Source organism: Aspergillus terreus, genomic scaffold (genome assembly GCF_000149615.1).
Source record: "Aspergillus terreus NIH2624 scaffold_10 genomic scaffold, whole genome shotgun sequence".
Classification (NCBI taxonomy): domain Eukaryota; kingdom Fungi; phylum Ascomycota; class Eurotiomycetes; order Eurotiales; family Aspergillaceae; genus Aspergillus; species Aspergillus terreus.
In genome coordinates this window covers 99,913-120,320 of record NT_165933.1, presented here as the reverse complement: position 1 = coordinate 120,320, position 20,408 = coordinate 99,913, and the positions used below count along the sequence as shown (strand labels likewise).

Below are 20,408 nucleotides of genomic sequence, written 5' to 3'. Positions count from 1 at the left end.
CTAGACACCATTCTTTCAGTACCCCTTCAGATATGGCGGATATCGACCCAGACTACGTGGTGGTAGACAACGTCAACGTAGGGGAACCGGCAGAAACTGTCGCCGAGATCAAGGACTGGCTGTGTCCAACGGACTCGGATTCCCCCGCGAGCGAATACCAAAAACACATCCATTCTTACGTCCCCGGCACGGGAGAATGGATCCTGGAGACGGATCAGTACCGCCGCTGGCTGAAGGACGACGACCAGGGCGCCTTGTGGATTCGAGGCATCCCAGGAAGTGGAAAGTCCGTGGTCGCCGCTCGTTTTATCCAGAGACTCCAGGCCCAGGGAGAGTGTCCAGTGTTGTTCTTCTTTTTCCGCGAGATCATCATGTCCAATCGGACCCCTCGATCCTTGTGTCAAGACTTTGCCTGCGGCCTACTGCCTCATAGCCCACAGCTGCAGACAAGTCTCAAGGCGTTGAAGGAAAGACACCACTCCGTGGACGCAGCTCCATTTGAAGAGTTGTGGAAATGTCTCTCTTCAGCCTTGACAACGACGAGCCGGGTCTTCTGCGTGGTGGATGCACTCGACGAAATGGAACCCAGCCACGAGGACTTCATCCGATCGCTGATCGATCTCGCCAATCGCCAACCCGCTTCCATCAAGCTCGTTTTGACCAGCCGTCAGCTACTCTATCTTGAGGAGCGTTTCCGGGGCACGTCCGGGCTGATCGATCTGAGACTGGACCGTCGACACGTCGATCAAGATATCGAGAGATATATCGAGCATCGACTGAGCACGCACCAGCCTCCCATTAAGCCGGAGGAAGCAGCCTCCATCAAGACGTCAATATGCGAGAAAGGGCGAGGCCTGTTCCTATATGCACGGCTGATGATGGACGAGCTATTGTCACACCCCGAAGACATCACGTCGCAGCTTGGCCAGCTCCCCGACGGTCTGGGAGACATGTACACTGACATTCTCCGCGAGCATGCTGAGCGTTCTGGCACGACCCTCTCGTTCCAACGACTGGTACTACAGTGGATCACACACTCTGCCCGGCCACTGCGTTTGCTGGAACTAGCAACCGCGATTGATTCCCTACCAGACCGTGGAGGTCTGCGGGTAGACCAGGATGCAAAGGTCGCCGTCCGCACAGCATGTGGCCCGCTCCTGGAGCTCTGCGAGGATGGTGTAATCCAGATCATACACCATTCCCTGACGGAGTTCTTCCGGGATCCGAATATCAGCCACGTTCGACGGACAGAAGGAACGTCCGGCGACACGCCTGTGCTGGATTCCACCAAAGCACATGCTCATATTGCCCGCACCTGCATTAGTTATCTCCTCAGCGGCGATTTCGACGTGAACCTGCCGTCCGGTGCCTTGGGGCAACAGTACAACATTAAGCTCAAGGAAAGAATGCAGCAATTCCCACTCCTGCAGTACTCGGCACTGTACTGGCCCGTGCATGCCGCCGAGGCGGACAGCTCTGATGAAGAGCTACTGGCGATCATCGACAGTCTTCTCCGTCACAATCCTGTGAAGTTTGATACATGGAAGGACTATTATAGGGCAAGCCGTGGTGGTCTCATTGCGTCATCTTCGGCCTTACATGTGGCTGCGTTCGCCGGTCTCAGAAGATACGTGGAGCGCATCGTGTCCGACATGGATGTGGACATCACCGACGAATGGGATAAGACGCCTTTGGCATATGCGGCCAAAGCCGGCCATGCGGATATCGCCACCCTCCTATTGCAGCATGGTGCTCACCATGGTGCCGTCGATAAAAACGGCATGGCGCCAGTGCATCATGCCGCTAATGAGAACCGTCCGCGTGCGATGCGTGCTCTCCTTGAAGGCGGCGCGGACCCGATGCTGCCGAAATCAAAAGACGACAGCTACTATGGGCCTATTGGCCGTACCGCCCTATTCTACGCATGTCGCTATGGGCATTTGGAAGTGCTTGAGGAGCTCCAGCGAAAGTTGAATGTGGAGCATCTTCGAAACGGCCCCCTCCACTGGGCCGCGGCTGCTGGCAAGTCCAAAATCCTGAGCGCATTACTCCAGGATCCGGAGGTGCGTCTCTCCATCAACGACAGAGACGCCGATGGGAATACGCCGCTGTATCTGGCTGCCTACGCCCGTGAGCCTGATACGGTCGAGGTGCTCTTGGAGCATGGCGCGGACCCCAACGCAGTATCCGAAGACAAAAGAAATCCTGCGATGTTTTCGAAGCGTTCGAGGTTGAGGAAGTTGAAGGCAGCGACACGCGGAAGGAGTGCGCCTTCCCGCCCATTCTACTCGCCTCTACATGGGTGGGCTCATTTGTCTGAAGTGCACGCCCCTCATGGCTCCATCCACAACATGCACCGTGTAGCTGATCTGCTAGCGAGGGCTGGGGCCGATGTCAATGACCGAAACCATGAGGGACAAACGGCACTTTTTGCTATCGAACACCTACCCCGCGAAGAAGAGGAGTTCGGTCGGGCAATGGTGTCTGTGCTGCTTGCACATGGTGCTGATGCCACCGTCACAGACTTTGACGGCAACACGCCCCTCCATGTCCTTAAAGTCATCCCGGTCGACTTGGAATTGGTAAGGCTGTTAGTTCATGCCGGCGTGGACATCAATGCTGCTCGAAAGACAGATGGGAAGACGTTTATAATGGAACGTGATGATTTATTCGCATATATGGACTTGGAGCCCTTCCATGAGTTGAACGTTGACTTCGATCGCCAAGATGCAGACGGGAACACCGCAGCTCATCTCGCTGCCGCTTCGATCGCTCGCCTCCGTGTGGAACGCTGGGTTGATATGGCGAACCCCGAGATCCAGAATCAGGCCGGCGAAACGGCGTTGCATAGGCTGGTCAAACGCGGACAACACGAGCCGTCGGTCATACAGAGGATGCTTGATAAGGGGTTCTCTCTTGAATCACGAGATTACCGCGGTCATACCATCCTGTTGGCATTCCTCGCTAAGCCCTGGGCTCGAAGCATTTACGATACCGTAAAGGTACTGTTGGACTTGGGAGCCAACGCGCAGGCTACAGACTATGAGGGAAAATCAGGTAACTAGAAGACTGCACCAATTGCTATCCTTCTCTGCTGCTGACAAGGGATAGCCCTACACCTCGTCGCCGAAACCGAAGTATCATACGTTAACTCAGGCGCGGTAGACGTTGAGAACAAGCTGAAAGTAATGAGATTGCTGATAGCCGCTGGAGTTAATGTTAATTCCGTCGACCATAGTGGAAACACCATTCTTCATGCTAGCATTGCATGGAAGGAGGAATGGTACTGTGCCCAGTCCTCTGCATGGGCTGCTCTCGAGCTAGGTGTGGAGCCTGGGAGACAGAACCACCGAGGAAGGACGATTTTGCACATGGCCGCAACGATAGACATGCATAGAAAGACCCGTCAAAGCGAGAAGAGAGGTGCAAGCTCTTTGATGACGTTTGTCCTGGATCCACAGAGAGGACTTGATGTAAATGCTCCAGACTACGAAGGGATCACGCCGTTGCACCTGGCCGCAAGCAAGGCGGAAAGAAACTCGTGGATGCTGATCCAAGCGGGAGCAAACATACAGTCCAGAACTCACAGAGGGGAGACGCCTCTTCACTTTGCCGCGAGGGCCGGACAAGCTAACATCGTGGGCCTTATGCTTGACCTGTATCAGAAACAGTCCTTGGAAGTGGACTCCCCGAGCTTGTCTGGACGTACAGCACTTCATGAAGCTGCTCGGTCAGGCCGGCCAGAGTCCGTAAAGCTCTTGCTAGATGCCGGAGCTGATCCTCACAAGTTCGATCGCGATGGTCGAGCACCCCTACATGCCGCCGCCGAGTTTGTGGAAATGAATCGTTCACTTGACAAACCCGGCAGGTGCAAATGTGGTTCTGATTGCTCTAAACCGAATTGCCGACGAGACGTGTTTGGAGCAGACAGAAATGCTCTCCATTTCATGGGGTTGGTTATCCAGGATGAGGACGGCGCACGGAACATACGTGAGGTTGTGCGGCTGCTACTTGGCGCTGGGGCTGATCCAGCGCATCTCGATAATTCCGAATTCATGGCAATCGATGTGGCCTTGATGTTGGGTGCATCTGCAGTTGTTGATGAACTGAGAGCAGCTATGGGTGTTGCATACCGTGACCCTACGCATGAAGGGAGTCTATTACCAATTGACTCGCTCGGGGAATCGCTGTGCTCTCTTATCAGCCAGAACATATCAGCGGTTGTTGAAGCGGCCCAAGTTCCGGAAGACAGCCACGTATTTCTCGAAAGAGCCATGTCCACAAAGAATGAGCTTCTCGTAGAGGAACTTGTCAGGTCTAAAGGTCTCCGTCTAATGCGCGAAAACGGCATCACCCCTCTTCGTCTAGCTGCACGTTGGGGGCTGACATCCATGATGAGGAGGTTGATACCATATGCAGGGGATCTCGAGCCTTGCTACGCTTCACTGATAGCAGAAGCTGCAAAGCGTGCCCTTCCGAACCTCGACATGATCAAGCTACTGACCCAGTACAGAGGAAGCCAAGAAAGCTTTCGGTCTAGTGTTGACGAACCCATGCGCATCTTTGCCAAGGGCGAGCACTGGTGGCACCCGGCTGCTCTAACTTATCTTCTCGATTGTGGAGCGGATCCCAATACCAAGGGAGCCAAAGGAGAGACTCCATTGCATTGTGCGCTGAGTGCTGGAGAGTCGGAGCACTCGCTTGGAGAACTATGGCCTGAACAGACATTGAAAGTACTCCTTGCCTATAAGGCGGATATCAATGTAGTCTCATCTGCTGGCCTCGCGCCTATTGGCGCAGCTATTAAGAGCAAGAAAAGTCCCGCAGTATTAAAGATGGTGCTGGATCACGGCGCAGACCTGTCTCTTGGAAAGGAGCCGGTTATATGCTCCGCGATCGACGGTTCCAACATCCCTGCAACGGAAATCCTTCTGCAGGCAGGAGTTGACCCCAATACGAGGCTAGAGACACCGGCAGAAAAGATGCCATCAAAGGAGTTTGGCGTGCAAACAATCTTGGAACGTGCAGCCTGCCCAGGGTGGGAGAATATTGTACCAGCGCGAGAGAAGATCATGTCTTTGCTGCTTGAACATGGCGCTGATCCCTATCTTCCTCTGGAAAATGGCAGATCCACGCCGTTCCATGAGATCAGCGGGAGAAATGGGATTGTGAACCCGATCAACCAAGCGGGCTACGACATGGAGCAACGCGATATTAACGGCAGGACACCCCTGATAAAAGCATGCAAGTTGGCCAGCGACCGAAGGCAACGAAGCCTGGACGAGGAGCATACTGCGATCGACCTAGTAGCCGGCGGAGCGGACGTGCATGCCAAAGACAACGACGGACTCACCCCACTGCACTACGCAGCATACTGCAAGCTGGGCCGCACTGTCCAGACTCTCCTAGAGCATTCAGCATCCGTGACTGCCAAAGACAACCGCGGGCGGACACCGTTGTACTACGCATTTATTCCAAGGGAAGACAGACGGGAGTATCCATTGGGAGACATCAAGGTGGACATGATCAATGATCTCCTAGACGCAGGTGCAGATCCGCTGGAGCGAGGGCCATGTGGCAGGACGGCTCTTCATTTGATTGCTCCCTCTCTTATGCAATACAGCTATACCGGCCGTCGCCCAGAAGAGGGCAAAATGCTCGACGACGGGGCAGTCCGGTCAGGCGATATATACGGCGCATATGCGAAGCTGTACCGACGCTTCGTCGATGCTGGCTGTGACCGCAATGCCCGGGATGATAAAGGGAATACCCCAGTATTTGCGTACGTGGCTACAGAGAAATGGTACCAGGAGGATGTTGAGACGCCGTACCCGCCTATGCGGGAGGAGATGACGGCCATGTTTACGGATCATGATATCTTCGTTGCCAATGATGCGGGGGATACGCTTCTGCATGTCGTTGCTCGACGTAATGACGATGATAGTTTCATCCAGGATGCCCCTGCGATATTTTCTACGCTGGCCGGTTTAGGTCTGGATCCGTTGGCAGAGAACAAGGATGGACAGAGTGCGTTGGATGCTGCGCATGCATGGAACCAGGAGGAGATATTGGCCATGTATGCTCGAAAAGATGAGTAGCTTTCCCGACGATTACTTATTGGGAGATAGGAATATGATGCGTCTCTCCTCGTTTAGTATCTTCTGCTTATATCTGCTTGAGCATTGCTTAGGTCCCGTAACAGCAATATCCTGTCATACACACAGTAGCAAAGAATAGATGGCTTTGACACAGACTGGACAAGACTCTTCTGCCTCATATGTCGCCACTCTTACTAGTAATCTCTGGATTTTCTTTTCCGAGGACCTCTCGACAGAACTTCTCAAAAACATCGCCCCATAAATGATAACATTTGTACTCTGCAACATCCTCCGGCCAGTTGCGTACATGATCCCACAATGCCTCCAGCTGTTCAGGCTCCTTGCAGAGCTCAGTCATAGGTGTAAGGTAAGTACGAACGGTAAACATAATAGCCTGGGACTGGGGAAGCCGACTGAGCGACTGGAGCTCCGTGCGCAAATGGACTTGCTCGATGGAAGTGCAGCGAGGCTGCTTTTGAAACGGTACTATATGAAACAGTCCGCCGCCTGGCTGGATGAAGAGATTGTTCCTTTGTATGGGCTTTGAAGGCTGGATGTTACGGAAGAACCTGGGCATCATTAGCTCGAGCCGAACTACAGGGGAAATTAAACCCACCGCTCCATAGGCTTGCGCAGTTTCTCTTTCCACAGAGGCACAGGATCATGAACCTGGTGCAGCGGCCAGCCCAGTCTCTGCTGGAGCTCCCAACCCGTCGGACACGCGAGGAAGGCTCCCCGACTTGCCGTCTGCGTTAGCCCACACACATGTATATGCGTAGCGATAAAGCAACCCAACCTACAGGTAGTACAACCCGCCCTCCCCTCTCTTCAGCACATACATATCATCCATAACCAGCAAGCCGGCGACAGCCAGCGGATGCAGGTCATACGGCGCGCGAATCCGGTACTTCTCCGCGAGACAGTCGATATAGACGTATTCCCCATCCGCACGGAACATATCCGGAAACCGCGTAGTGATGTACGCGACGACGGTGTCGAGGAGCTCGACGGCCGCGTCGTCGATCCCATCGAGATAATCCACGTATTTCTCGGGGTGCGGGCTGCGGACCATGGCTAGCTTTGCGGCGTGCTCCGCCGCGAAAAGCCGGTCGTACTGGAACCAGTTGTTGATGTCGAGCTTGCGCAGCGCCATGGTTAGCTGGAATTTGCCTGGTTTCCAGTAGCGCGGCCATGAAGGAGGCTGAGATAGGGGGGAGCCGGGGAAGGGTTTGATGAGGGCGAAGTTGAATGGGTCGGATTCTGTGGGTTCGGGCGGGCTGGTGGTATGGGTGGTTGAGATGTATTTTAGGAGGATAAGGAGGGTCCCCAGGATGAGCATGATAGAAATGTAAAACATGATGGCATCTTGGTCAGGGAGATTGAACATATTCATGACCTCTCTCTTTTCTTTGGATTGGGTCTTATGCAAAGCAATACATCCATCAGGTTAGATACGAGCTTTATTTATACATGGTCTAGAACGAGGCCTATAATAGCGCGCCAACCGCGCATTTTCAAGGTTCGAGCTACGACAGTCATCTGATGATTGACATGTAAGCAGTAACGGTACATGTTGCGGGGAGAATGAAGATAGATGTGGACTCTAGCTAGGCCTTTTGAAGCTCTCTCCGTTTGTGCATATGGCAGGGCCCCCCGATTAGGTCTTTTTAGAATACGGCCTCTGCAGGGAACTTTCTGCACAGTGGTCTATGCTATCGAGCCGTGCAGACTATGTGATTATTTCCAGTTTACAACGAGCTCTAGCAAACGAAAATTATATACCATTGTGCGGTATATTTACTGTAGTCATTCGCCAGTCTACTTCGCAGTATGAGAAGTAGTCTCACTCCTGCGTACTTACCTAGTTCTTATATAAGAATGGACAATAAAGGTCGCATATAGATGTGAAAGATGCACACCAGAAGGATTTCCAGACCCAGGTCTTCCGTGACCGAAGCCCCTATATCTGCCAAGCTTAAATTAGAGTACAACGTATGTTCTTCCATCTTTGCTTATTGTATAGGCGCCACTAAACGACAAGGGGATGACACACAGCTATCTCTCGTCGCTCATTGCTTACAAGCCCCGCATTCTGCCCCGGGAGGGCGTGGACCAGCTAGCAAATAGGATGCAATGCAACTTGTAAGTCATCTTTTGCGTTGTCGGTCGAGACTGGAAATGGATTAAAAGAAAGACATATACTTTGTGATGGAGGCCTTCACTTCTCTGTGATGCTGCTGAGCAATCCATGGTCCCACTCTTTCCCATTCAGCGGTTCAGGATTTAAGGAGATCAGCGTTTGCTACAGAAGGTGAAGAGCAAAATGAACGACCAGAAAAGCAAGTAGGATATCTGTCAAATGGAAATGGGTATCTTTCCAATTGAAAATCCATCATCCGAGACTGAGAAACAGAGAAGTTTTTAAGACTGTTCTTGCTTGAGCACAGCCAGCAATGACGGGCTTTCAGATTTGACCCCAGTGACAAAATTCTCCGACTTTGTTCATTCTGCAAGCCAAATAGGAACAGAGAAGTGTCTCTTGGATTTTGGGCAACCTATTGAAAGCCTCCTCTATCATAACTGCTCCCGTCTGTGTGAGTGATACTTTGGGACGGAAGATGTATGAACATCTTCGGCCCCAATACATCCAGGTTTCGCAGTAGGTCTGCGTGTACTGGGGCGAGAGCGTATGTCGATGCACGTGAAACCTCAGTCCGTGAATATAGAACGACACGGACAAGACTTGATTTGATTTTTGCAGTGAGGCGTGAGTCTGGAGTTTCATGTGCACACTTCGAGTGAGACTATAAGGTTCGGAGAGAGGCTATTGTTGTATACCCAAAGCATATACGTTGGTCCTGGAATATATTGCTACGTTTTGTCGTATCCGGTGCTGCATCATCTGCTCTTGACATATTAATAACATGCCTAAAGTATCGACAGAAAATCGGCCAACTGGTCTAAGGTGCCATCTTACATGCTTATAAATTATAAATATGTCCCATGCCCTGGCAATAGAACAAAGACGCGATAGTAGCATGACCCCACCTCGATGTCGTGATATTGTAACATCTTCCATCATCATCTCATTTGTAATCAGACTGACAGACATATCTATATAATAACGTCCAACATGTTTCTGCACTTCCCAGAAGCCAGGTAACGAGTTCAAACCAACAAGAACATGTCTGAGTCAAAGAAACTACATCTCACGGCCTTCATGCGGCCCGTCAGCCTGCACACCGGCGCATGGCGATACCCCGGGTCGTATGCCGACGCCAACTTCAACCTGGAGCATTTGAAAGAGTTCATTCAAAAGCTCGAATCCGCCAAGTTCGACGCCTTCTTCATGGCCGATCACCTGGGCGTCCTGAACATGCCCGTCGAAGCGCTGAAACGTAGCCACACCGTGACATCTTTCGAGCCGTTCACCCTGCTCTCCGCACTATCAGTGGTGACCGAAAGAATCGGCCTTGCCGCGACGGCCTCCACAACCTACGACGAGCCGTACCATATCGCGCGGCGCTTTGCGTCGCTCGACCATATAAGCCACGGCCGCGCCGCGTGGAACATCGTCACGACGGGCAATCCCGAGTCAGCCAAGAACTTTGGCCGCGACGAGCACGTCGAGCACAGCGAGCGGTACAAGCGCGCCCGCGAGTTCTACGACGTCGTCACCGGGCTGTGGGATAGCTTTGCCGACGATGCGTTCATCCGCGACAAGGAGAGCGGCGTCTTCTTCGACCCGGAGAAGCTCCACGTTCTGAACCACAAGGGCGACGAGCTCAAGGTCCGAGGACCGTTGAACATCGCGCGACCAGTGCAGGGCTGGCCGGTGATCATCCAGGCGGGCCAGTCCGAGCCTGGCCGACAGCTAGCAGCCGAGACGGCCGAAGCGGTGTTTTGTGCGCCGCGGGACCTCCCCTCCGCGAAGGAGCTGTACGCAGATATCAAGGGACGTGCGAGGCGGGCTGGGCGCGATCCCAACCACCTCAAGATCCTTCCAGCGGCATTGGTCGTCATTGGTGACAGCGTCGAAGATGCCCGCGCTAAGCGGTTGAAGCTCGACAGCCTCGTCCACTACAACAGCGCGATTGCCTCCCTGTCGGCTGCTCTTGGGACGGATGCGTCTGGGTTTGATCCGGATGGGCCTCTTCCGGAGGACATCCCCGAGACGAACGGCAGCAAGACTACGCGGGACGGCGTGCTGAAGTTGACCCGCGAGGAGAATCTCACGGTGCGCCAGCTCGCGCAGCGGATCGGCGGGCATTCGGGGCTTGCGTTTATTGGGACGCCAGCGACTGTGGCAGACGAGATGGAAACCTGGCTCAGGGAAGATGCGGCTGACGGGTTCACGGTGGTGTTTCCTTTTGTTCCGCAGGGATTGGATGCCGTGGTCGAGAGGCTTGTCCCCGAGCTGCAGCGTCGGGGGATTTTCCGTCGCGAGTATGAAGGCACGACTCTCCGGGAGCATCTTGGTCTGCCGAGGCCGAAGAATCAGTTCTTTTCGTAAGATTGTCATAGTTAGGGTGTGTACCTAGTGGAGTTCGCTGTTGCGAGGCAGCTCAAACAGTATAGATCTGGACGGCAAGCACTAAGAAGTCTGGTTGATTCGCGAGGCGAACTCAAGTGTCGTGAGTAGTATGATTTAAAGATATGCCTATATTCTAGAACTATTGCTTTGCTTTATTCGGCGGTCTATCCGGCCGGCAAGACTAGTGCTTAAAAGGTTTTAATATACATACAATCATAGTTATCCCTGGATATCAATTGGAACGATACAATTAAAAGTTCTAACAGTTGTACTGTCAAACACAGGGGGTAAACGAAAGCGAGTCCGAGCAAAGGAAGAAAAGAAGATTAAACTGACAAAAAGGCCTATTTAGTTGGTTCTTCAGGCCTATACACCCCGTATCTTGAACCTCATGCAGCAGCCGTAGCGGCGATGAACAGCCGCTCCCATTTCATACCGAATGTCGCTAGCAGAGTGACCGCACCAGCCACAATGCAGAGGATATAAGTCCGATCGATGGCTGTAACGATCGCAGAGAGAACTCTGCTCTTGGTGGCCGGGTCCAAATCCTGAACGAAGGTCGAGCCAGTTCCAGAAATGGCATCAATGATAGTCGAACGGGCCTCGTTTGGGAGAACCCATGAGATTCCTAGAGAGCAATATCCATGAGTTTCCAGCCTGTAACCTGGAGGGAAAGAGTGACTTACGCTTTGCAGCCTCATTGACAAACACGCACTGTGCGATGACCAAGGCAAACGTCAATCCATTCAGCTGCGCAGTGGTGGTGAACGCAACGGCGGCCGGAACCTTTTCAGGCTTGACTTTCGCCTGCGCAACGGCATGGCCCAGTTGGAGATACATTCCCGCTCCCAGACCGATCAGCGCACTGTATCCGTAGGTCGCTCCTGCGCTGCTGTGAGGATGAATTGTGTACATCAGCGCGGAGCCCACCAGACACAACGCCCCTCCCATGATGTACCAGGGGATGTAGTACCCCAATCGGGAGGTGAGAAATCCCCCTCCGACGCAGCTGAACACGAGCAGGCAGACAAACGGAAGTAGCCGGATGCCCGACTGGAGCGACTCATCCGACGCAGTGAACTGGAAGTACAGAGGGATGATGTACGTGGGGACTGTCACGCAGACTCCCGTGCAGCAACCGCAGATAAAGAGAAGAGTCAGGAGCGGCTGGCGCCATGAGACCAATTCCACGGGGAAGAGGCGTGTTTCTTCGGTGGTAAAAATGCAGAAGGTCTGCTGGACTCCGAAGACAATGAACAACACGCCACCGAGCACGAGGGCGACGATGATGCCTGGCGCGTCCCAGGGATACATGGCGCCGGCGAAGTTGACACCGATGACTCCCGCCGCAAAGGCACCCATGAGGAGGAGGGTACCTACTAAATCCATCCGCTTCAGCCGCTCGAGAACAGGAGTCACCACGGGCTGCGGGTGCAGCGAAGGCAGCAAGAAGATGTACACCGGGGTGAACAGGCCACCGACACAAAGATTGATGTAGAACGACCACCGCCAACCCGCCGAGCTATCGGTAAACGCGCCGCCGATGATGGGACCGAGGACGGTGCCCGCGCCCCAGGTCAGACCCATCGCACTGACATACATCGGGCGTTCTTGCATCGAAGTCAAGCGAGGGAGGAAGTTCATGACGCCGACGTACTGGCCCACGCCGCCCACGCCGCAGATCACACGGCCCCCGATGAGCATGTTCATCGACTGCGCCGCTCCGCAGACGGCGGAGCCGGCCATGAACACCGTAATGGAGAAGATGTACATCCACTTGATGTTAAACTGGTTGAAGATCTGGAGCCAAGTCAGGACGGTCGCGCTGGAGGCCATCACGAATGCGACGCCGGACCAGGCCAGTTTGTCAACTCCGTTCAGCGATTTGATGATGGCCGGCTGGATGTTGGCGACGATGGTATTGTCGAGGGCAAAGAGGAAGGTCGAGCTGTAGATGGCCAGAACGACCGTCACCCATAGGAAGCCGTGGACATTGCGTGGACTTGTTGGAATCTCCTTGCTCTGATCGCTTGTCGAGCAGTTGCTGTCTTGCTTTTCTGTGTCTTGTGCGGTGTCTGATTTCGACGGCCGCGTCTCCGTATCGGTGAGATCAGCCATGTTGAGGATGTATGGTCTGAAGAAATACTGGACGATGTCCTAGTCTCGAGGGCAACGGATTACACGGAATAGCCTGTTGTAGGAAGAAGAATCCTGACTTAAGTTGATATAGGGTAGACACACCGCGTCTCCAGACGTCAACTACGCTGACAAATGTCATGGAATGCTGAAACTTGGATTAGAAATCGCATTTGACCGAGAAGATAGGGAGATTCAATGCAGTCGACTGATTCCATTCTCAAGTGACGATGTTCGGGTGGTTGACGGGGCATTAGGGCTGGAGTTGGATCGCCGAAAGGGGTAACAGAGGGCTTGTATACAACACAGCAAGCATGATATGGGATATGGGGTCCACCAGTTCCTGGCCACCACTGGTGATTATTAAGGTGATTAGGAATTGTTTCCTGTCTTTTGTTCCTGCTCCTATGTTCGTAGTAGTAAGAGAGAAAAAGGACCCGATGAGGGCTGACTAAAAACCCCCCGAGATCGGGCTGTTTTCCTTTGCCCTAAATGGGTGTCTACGAAGTATACGAAGTCAAGTCACTTTCGACTTCCATTTAATTCCATTGATAGAATCTGTCAACATGATCATGGTCGAGGAACCCATTCTCTCTATCAATTCTGTTCCCACTCTCTTGGTCACTGGAGAGCAGCTAGTGCTCCGAGACTACGACTGACCATGGTTGACACTCTCCTGAACCTGCAAGATGCATATTCTTCGCGCGAGCAGATGCCCTTCTGGGCCACCAAGTTATTGACGCCAATTTTCATGGCCGTCGCCATCCTCACCACCATTCCTTCCCCAGGTCCCATGCGGGTCGTCGTCGGGATGTCAGCCCTTACCAGTCTATGGCTGTACGTGCTCACCCACTGGGTATCTGGTCCAGCTTTTTTCATGGATGCGATCTTCATGATCTCCATCACGGTGCGCTGGGTGTTAATGTTCCTGACTGGAACTCCCGAAATCGACTACTACCAGAACGGCAAAACCGCGACGAAGCTTGGCAGCACCAACGCGGACGGAGAAACCCTACACGGCTCAGCGTTCCTGAATAAAGCCAAATGGAGCGTGGAGCTGTGGTCATGTTGGCGCGGCCAGGGCTGGAATTTCGCTGACCAGCATCTCCGACGAGGCGCAGAGCAGACTCAATGTCGGTGGTATGTCTGTTTCCCGGAGTGTTTCGAAGTGCAGCTGCTGATAGATCTTGGTAGGGATTTCCTAATTGCAAATGCTGGCAGAATCCTTCTGAACCAGTACATCTCCGACATGGTGCGCAAGTACGCATTCTGCGCGTTCTGGCCGGCTCACCACCCAAACGTGGCTAGTGTGGATTTTCGCGCATTGCACATACTCCACCGACATCTACTCGTTGGAGCTCAATTGGTCCGAGACAGTCTCATGCTGGATAGCGAATATCGCAAGGCTTCCCTGCTATGCGTTGGGCTGTATCTGTCCACGCCGGATCGCTGGCCAGGCCTCTTCGGCAGCCCGGTCGACCTATTCACTGTTCGGAATTTCTGGGGCAGAGTCTGGCATCAAATGTTTCGGCACATGTTCACAAGATCTGGCGAGGTGGTGGCTAGAATCCTGGGTTCGGAGAGAGGGACTCTGGTCTATAAATATACGAAGCTGTACGTGGGATTCTTGGTATCCGGAATCCAGCATTACGCGTGTCCGCTGATGATTCCATCTTTGCGCTATGGCTGGGGAATGTTTTGGCAGATGCCAGCGTACGCTGCCATCATCACCCTGGAGGATCTGATCAAATACTATGGCAGGAAAGCTGGGATGCATGATAGCGGTGAGTTTTCTTCTTTTTTAGGTAATTATAGACCACATTTGCTAAGCGGCCCGCAAAAGGGTTTGTCAGAGGTCTAGGGTATATCTGGACGGCATACTGGATGACGTTGATTTACGCCCTACCTGTTGGATATGTGTCGGACATTGGGGGGTTTGCGGGTGTGTGCGCAGTCTGAAACCTTTTACAGTACTACGCAAGCATCGATAGCTGTGTGATATGCAGTTGGCAATAAGAAATGACCGCTCAGCCACCAAAAGTGTGAAGACGCTAATGGGGCCTTGTACAGTCCATTTGTGGTTTGACAGTAGTTTCACAAGATTTCCACATCCTCTAGTAAATGAACGTAGATCTGACAATCTCAAAACATTGCTGTCCTGTAGCAGAGGCATCACAACATCCTCAAGCATAACAGGCGACTGTTCGTCTGTTTACACATTGGAGATAGTACCTCCTTGAGACAATGGCAGGAATGCTGCCTCAGTCATCAGGCATCAAATTGAGAGCTGTCCGCTGGTGACTAATCGTCTTCTCCACACTCGGACAATCATCACCATGGTGTCAACCAAGCTCATCATGCTCCGATCATGTCTGCAACTCATACATCCCCATCGCCACCAGGGGCACAAGCTGAGGTGACTGCAAGCTGGGAGCGTCTGCGCAAGTCCTGTGATTCATGCCAGGAAGCCAAAGTCAAGTGCAGCCAGCACAAGCCCTCATGCCATCGCTGCCTCCGTCATCGCCAACCATGCGTCTACAGCCCGCAACGTCGCACCGGACGACCGCGAAAGAAGCCGACCTTGGTCGGGATGGCATTTTCCCCCGTTAATTCTGGGAACGACACAAACAGCACAATAATCAGAGAGCCCACTAGCTCAACTCTCAATGGACAGGACCTCGTCATGGCCGATGTCCGCGATGATGAGCCACGCTTGCTGGCCGGTGACGTTACTGCGAACATCAATCCCATCGACAGCGTCTTTCAGTCATCGTTCGAAGCTCTGCTAGCAGCGTCGCCACTCAGCAAGGATCCGACCGGCAGAGATATCAACTTAGACACCCATCATACAGGCCGTGCCGCCTCCCCTCGCTCCTCCGATGCGTTCGGCGATTTATCCCTTTTCTTGCACGATTATAGTACCCCGATTCCACCACACCCGGCGCATGTGCTCGACCTCGAGCAGCTGCCCTCGCTCAGTGTAGACACCTCGAACACAAGCAGCGAGTGTGGGGACTGCGGAGCGAAATGTTACACGACGCTTCTTCAACAGCTGTTATTCTTGCGCCAGTCGCTTCCTGAGACCACCCGTCCCTCAATCGACGTGATCCTGCAGGTGGAGCGCCATGTGCACAGTCTTCTCGACCGGGTTTTGGGCTGCAGCCTGTGTCTCAGTAATCGCTCCTCTGTTCTCCTCATGTCGGTGATTACGGAGCGTGTGATCCAGATGCTTGACTGGATTATCGAGGAGAAAACCCTGCTAGACACCGAAAGCGCGCGCTCCAGCCGGCGAACATACAGTACCTGGGCACGACTTCCCCCCACTGGCAGTCGCGCCGGCAATCGGACACATGTCTGCCGCATTCCACTCGTTGTAGGTGATACTGAACTGGACGAGGATACCAAACAGTACTTCCTCAAGCAGCTCATCCTCATGCGGATGAAAAGGCTTGCCGTCAAAGTACAGGATGTGCGACGTAGCACTAATACGCGACCTGGGGACTGCATCTACCGTGCTGCCGAATTGGTGCTTGCAGAGTCTCTTCAGCGATTAGACTACCTTCGTGGCCAGGTTCAACTGTGGGAGTGACGTGATCACCCACTAACGAGGTAAAAGATGACATTAAGATACCCCGATACAGCATTCATGACCGTCATGTTCTGTCGCAATAATCCCTAAATTACTTCCTCCCGCTTCTCCTTTTTCGTCTTTGAGTCTTCACTCGATTCGACATATATTTGCCTTCCGCTGCTTGTTCGGGTCAAAGGACAAGTCCATGTCTACCGAGTCGGCTGGACACGCTGTGGGCTTCCAAGGTGTGATATGTGCCGAGGATGCACCTGTTTAAGGATCCCCCGTATCAGCTCAGTGGCCGGACCTCCAGGGAGCAAGGGAGATACTTGGGCCGGTCCCAGTACCTCAGAGTTTTGTAGCGAAATAGTCTACGACCACGAAAAGCGCTATGGTTTCCGGGCGTAGCACTCCCGGTGCATATCCATCGATGTAAAGAGAGTCCATAGGCGCTGTCTTAGCTCGGGCTCTACTTGCACCCTGTCTCTCGGCGTTATACCCATAACGATTTGCATTGTCTATGGAGGGGATCTTCGAAACGATGGTTGCGAAAACTGGAAACTCCACCGAGGCCAGGCCCCTATATTCACGTCGGGTGGTTTTCCACAGCGAATATCGTGCCATAGACGCAACCCAGGCATCCCACCAACGACTAGTTCCCCTATGCGTCCTTCACTCCGGAAACAATCTCCCTAGCAGCGCCAACACCCTCGACAAAGACTGACTGACAGGCCCGTCCCCCTCCCGCCCGTAAAGCCCCGGCCTCATGCTCGCAGCCACGCCCAAGTCCAAGTCCACCCCGGCCGCCTCCTTGCCACGGGTATACGCATCGCGCAAGAGGACACTCAAGTTCGTGAGCACGGTGTAGATTACCTGTCGCGCGAGGAGGGTCTCCTCCTCGACCTGGAGGGCGAGTTTTCCCAGTGCCATAGGGGATTTGGTACATGTCAACGGGGCGCCTGCATTGGTAGTAGCGGTAGTGGCGGGACCGAGCTCATCGACGAGGAGGCCGTAGGCCGTACAGGCTGCCTGGCAGAGGGAGAGCACCGCGTCGGAGAGATCCACGAGCGGGGCATCCAGGCTGTAGCTGTGGCAGGAGTTTCTACAGCCCTCGGTGGATTTGCAGAGCTCGGCAAGGGGCTGGGTGAGAGTGGCGAGGAAGCTGAAGTCAAAGGGGCCTTCTATCGGGAGGGTGGAGGAGAGGTGCTCTATTTGGAGTGAGCAGGAACAGAGGGTGCTCATTGTTGAGATATCGTCGGATGGGCAAGATCATTAATTTAGGGTGAGATAGTTAACTAGTTAGTAGTTAACTAGCATGACTAATGAGTTGGATGCTGTTCTAGTGTGTTCGCTAACATCCCTGTTGAATGCCTTCATTCTAACTGAATGCACAGCATTGCTCGATAGCTTCCTCTACCCCATAAACACTTATCTTCCCCATAACCGAGGAATGGAATCCTTCACGTAATCGATTGCGGAGAGTTGGAGACGTTGCGGATAGCGTCGGACAAAGCAGACGAGAGTATAAATACCCCTCACGCCCCGTATACTCGGCTCCTTCTATACTTCATTCCACATACTCCATCCACACCATGACACAGAACACTTTCCCCGCAGACACTGTAGACCTGGCAGACTATCTGCTCATCCGTCTACGCCAACTGGGCATTCAGTCCGTGTTTGGCGTGCCGGGCGACTACAATCTCCGGCTGCTGGACTATGTCACCCCCGCCGGGCTCCATTGGGTGGGAAACTGTAACGAACTGAACGCTGCGTACGCCGCCGATGGCTATGCTCGCATCAATGGCCTCTCGGCGTTGATCACGACGTTCGGCGTCGGGGAGCTGTCCGCCATCAACGGCATTGCCGGTGCCTACTCCGAGCGAGCCCCCATTATCCATATTGTCGGCACGCCTCCACGACCTCTGCAGGACAACCGTGTGACGATGCACCATACCTTGACGGACGGCGACTACCGCCACTTCGCCGCAATGGCGGCCCACGTCACCGCCGCTCAGGTTGAGGTCCGCGATGCCGAGACCGCACCGGAGAAGATCGACTACGCCCTGCAACAGGCTCTGGTTCACAGCCGTCCTGTCTACATCGAAGTGCCGGATGACATTGTCGACGTGCAGGTTTCGGCAGCGAACCTGACTACTAAGAGTATTGCCCTGCCGATGGCGGTACCGGCGAAACACGAATCGCATGTGTTGGCGCAGGCGCTGGAGCGGATATACGCAGCCAAACAGCCTCTCATCCTGGTCGATGGCGAAACGAGATCACTCGGCCTCGTGGACCAGGTTGAGAAACTTGTGAAATTGACGTCCTGGCCCACGTGGACGACGGTTTTCGGCAAGGGCCTAGTAAATGAGCAGTTGCCAAACGTCTACGGACACTACGCAGCCGACTTGGGAGACCCGCAGTGGAAGGCCTACTTTGACTCGGCCGACCTGATCATCGTATTCGGTCCTCACTACAGCGATACCAACAGCCAGGCGTTCGCCGCAATCCCACGTCCTTCGGTGACTATCTCAGTCACCCACGGTGGCATCCAAGTTGGAAATGACATCTACCGCGACGTATCGCGCAAGTTCGTGGACACCCTCCTGGAACATCTCGATAGCACTAGACTTGCCCGGACTGCTGGTCCACCCATGACCGCGAACACCGCAGACCCGCTCGATCCCGCTGGAACCATCACACAGAAACACTTCTACCGGGTGGTAAATTCGCTCCTCCGGGAAGGAGACCTGGTCCTCACGGAGACGGGCACCGCAGCACACGGCGGCCGTACATTTAAATTGCCTCCTAATACCCGGACCTTTGGCGCCGTGACCTGGTTGTCGATTGGATACATGCTTCCAGCGACGCTGGGCGCCGAACTGGCGCACCGCGAGCGCAACCGAGGCAGCCCTACCCGCTCGCTTCTCTTCATTGGTGACGGTAGCCTGCAGATGACGGTGCAAGAGTTGAGCACTATCATCCAGGAGGACCTCAATGTGATTATCTTCATCATCAATAACGGAGGTTACACGATTGAACGCGCCATCCACGGACGAAGGCAGCCGTACAATGACGTCGCCGTCTGGAAACATCCGTTTGCCTTCAACCTGTTCGGCTACGACGAGGAGCGCAGCAAGAAGAGCACCTTCTCTGCTCGGACATGGGGAGAACTGGACGAGGTTCTGAAGAACCCGCAGATACAGGATGGGACAGGGGTCCGGATGGTCGAAGTTTACATGGACCGCGAGGATGTTGAGGGCGCGCTCTTGCGTCTGATGAAGACGCAGATCTCAAAGGAGAAGCAGTAGTCAGGGGTCTTCACTGGTTATTGCAAGTCTTTTTTCTACCTTACGCCCCGAGGGACTCACTGTTACCTCCACCAAGCCTTCTGTCCTTAGCTCCTGTGTAACGCGGAATAATGCCGACCACCATATAGACATGAATCGCATTGCTGGAAAACAAGATGTTGACTTCCCTCTGTTGGCTACATGAAACGTACTAAGTAGGCATGTCCTCCAGCGATGAGACAGCCTCAAGCAGAGTCATGCGTTCCTGTACATTTTCCCTGGTCAAGCCATCTGCAAGCTCATTGAGGGTGATTGACATAGAACTATCCTCTGCATATGAAGCCATTTCAGATAAGAGTTTCCATAAGCCCAGACATCGTTAGACTGTTGGACTTCAAATGGAAGACTGCAGGGCGAGATTTCATCTCGAATTTCTGGGGCACGCCATTCATATGTAATCCCACCAATGCCACTGATATCAATGACCACAGCGTTTCCACCTGCATCGATAACGACATTTGACGGTTTGATATCCATGTGGGCCATTCCCGCGTGATGCATATGATTCAGTGCAATAGCAATCTGAAGAGCCCACCGTCGCAGTGTAACATCCGTCAAGCGATTCCCTTTCAATACATTGCGCAGAGAGCCGCCCTCGTGGAATTCTAACACAATTCCAACGACAACCTGCGGCTCGTTGCTCAATCTCGAGGTCTTGTAGGGGTTGTCAGACACCGCAATGCCAGCCGCCTGCACGATGTTTGGAACGCCTCGGAAAC

General features: G+C 53.6%; 8 protein-coding genes across 8 annotated transcripts; 5 read left to right on the top strand and 3 right to left on the bottom strand.

Annotated features, from left to right (window-relative positions):
- Nucleotides 1–32: 32 nt before the first annotated feature.
- Nucleotides 33–6,098, top strand: ATEG_06888 (uncharacterized protein; the record flags this gene model as incomplete). The annotated part of the gene is made up of 2 exons (XM_001209574.1): nucleotides 33–3,057; nucleotides 3,112–6,098. The coding sequence occupies 2 exons, from the start codon at nucleotides 33–35 to the stop codon at nucleotides 6,096–6,098; spliced, it is 6,012 nt and encodes a 2,003-aa protein (XP_001209574.1).
- Nucleotides 6,099–6,704: 606 nt separating this feature from the next.
- On the bottom strand, nucleotides 6,705–7,251 carry ATEG_06887 (uncharacterized protein; the record flags this gene model as incomplete). Its single annotated transcript, XM_001209573.1, has 2 exons — nucleotides 6,705–6,837; nucleotides 6,938–7,251. 2 exons carry the CDS (start codon nucleotides 7,249–7,251, stop codon nucleotides 6,705–6,707), a joined length of 447 nt encoding a protein of 148 aa, XP_001209573.1.
- A 2,031-nt stretch (nucleotides 7,252–9,282) lies between these two features.
- On the top strand, nucleotides 9,283–10,886 carry ATEG_06886 (LLM class flavin-dependent oxidoreductase; the record flags this gene model as incomplete). Its single annotated transcript, XM_001209572.1, has 3 exons — nucleotides 9,283–10,607; nucleotides 10,677–10,732; nucleotides 10,852–10,886. The coding sequence occupies 3 exons, from the start codon at nucleotides 9,283–9,285 to the stop codon at nucleotides 10,884–10,886; spliced, it is 1,416 nt and encodes a 471-aa protein (XP_001209572.1).
- Nucleotides 10,887–11,021: 135 nt separating this feature from the next.
- Nucleotides 11,022–12,750, bottom strand: ATEG_06885 (putative MFS transporter; the record flags this gene model as incomplete). Its single annotated transcript, XM_001209571.1, has 2 exons — nucleotides 11,022–11,260; nucleotides 11,319–12,750. The coding sequence occupies 2 exons, from the start codon at nucleotides 12,748–12,750 to the stop codon at nucleotides 11,022–11,024; spliced, it is 1,671 nt and encodes a 556-aa protein (XP_001209571.1).
- A 679-nt stretch (nucleotides 12,751–13,429) lies between these two features.
- Nucleotides 13,430–14,759, top strand: ATEG_06884 (putative toxin biosynthesis protein (GliH); the record flags this gene model as incomplete). Its single annotated transcript, XM_001209570.1, has 3 exons — nucleotides 13,430–14,552; nucleotides 14,612–14,710; nucleotides 14,740–14,759. The coding sequence occupies 3 exons, from the start codon at nucleotides 13,430–13,432 to the stop codon at nucleotides 14,757–14,759; spliced, it is 1,242 nt and encodes a 413-aa protein (XP_001209570.1).
- Nucleotides 14,760–15,136: 377 nt separating this feature from the next.
- ATEG_06883 (Zn(II)2Cys6 transcription factor domain-containing protein) lies at nucleotides 15,137–16,357 on the top strand (the record flags this gene model as incomplete). The annotated part of the gene is made up of 1 exon (XM_001209569.1): nucleotides 15,137–16,357. One exon carries the CDS (start codon nucleotides 15,137–15,139, stop codon nucleotides 16,355–16,357), a length of 1,221 nt encoding a protein of 406 aa, XP_001209569.1.
- A 654-nt stretch (nucleotides 16,358–17,011) lies between these two features.
- On the bottom strand, nucleotides 17,012–17,581 carry ATEG_06882 (uncharacterized protein; the record flags this gene model as incomplete). Its single annotated transcript, XM_001209568.1, has 1 exon — nucleotides 17,012–17,581. One exon carries the CDS (start codon nucleotides 17,579–17,581, stop codon nucleotides 17,012–17,014), a length of 570 nt encoding a protein of 189 aa, XP_001209568.1.
- Nucleotides 17,582–17,931: 350 nt separating this feature from the next.
- ATEG_06881 (alpha-keto acid decarboxylase family protein) lies at nucleotides 17,932–19,650 on the top strand (the record flags this gene model as incomplete). The annotated part of the gene is made up of 1 exon (XM_001209567.1): nucleotides 17,932–19,650. One exon carries the CDS (start codon nucleotides 17,932–17,934, stop codon nucleotides 19,648–19,650), a length of 1,719 nt encoding a protein of 572 aa, XP_001209567.1.
- Nucleotides 19,651–20,408: the final 758 nt, after the last annotated feature.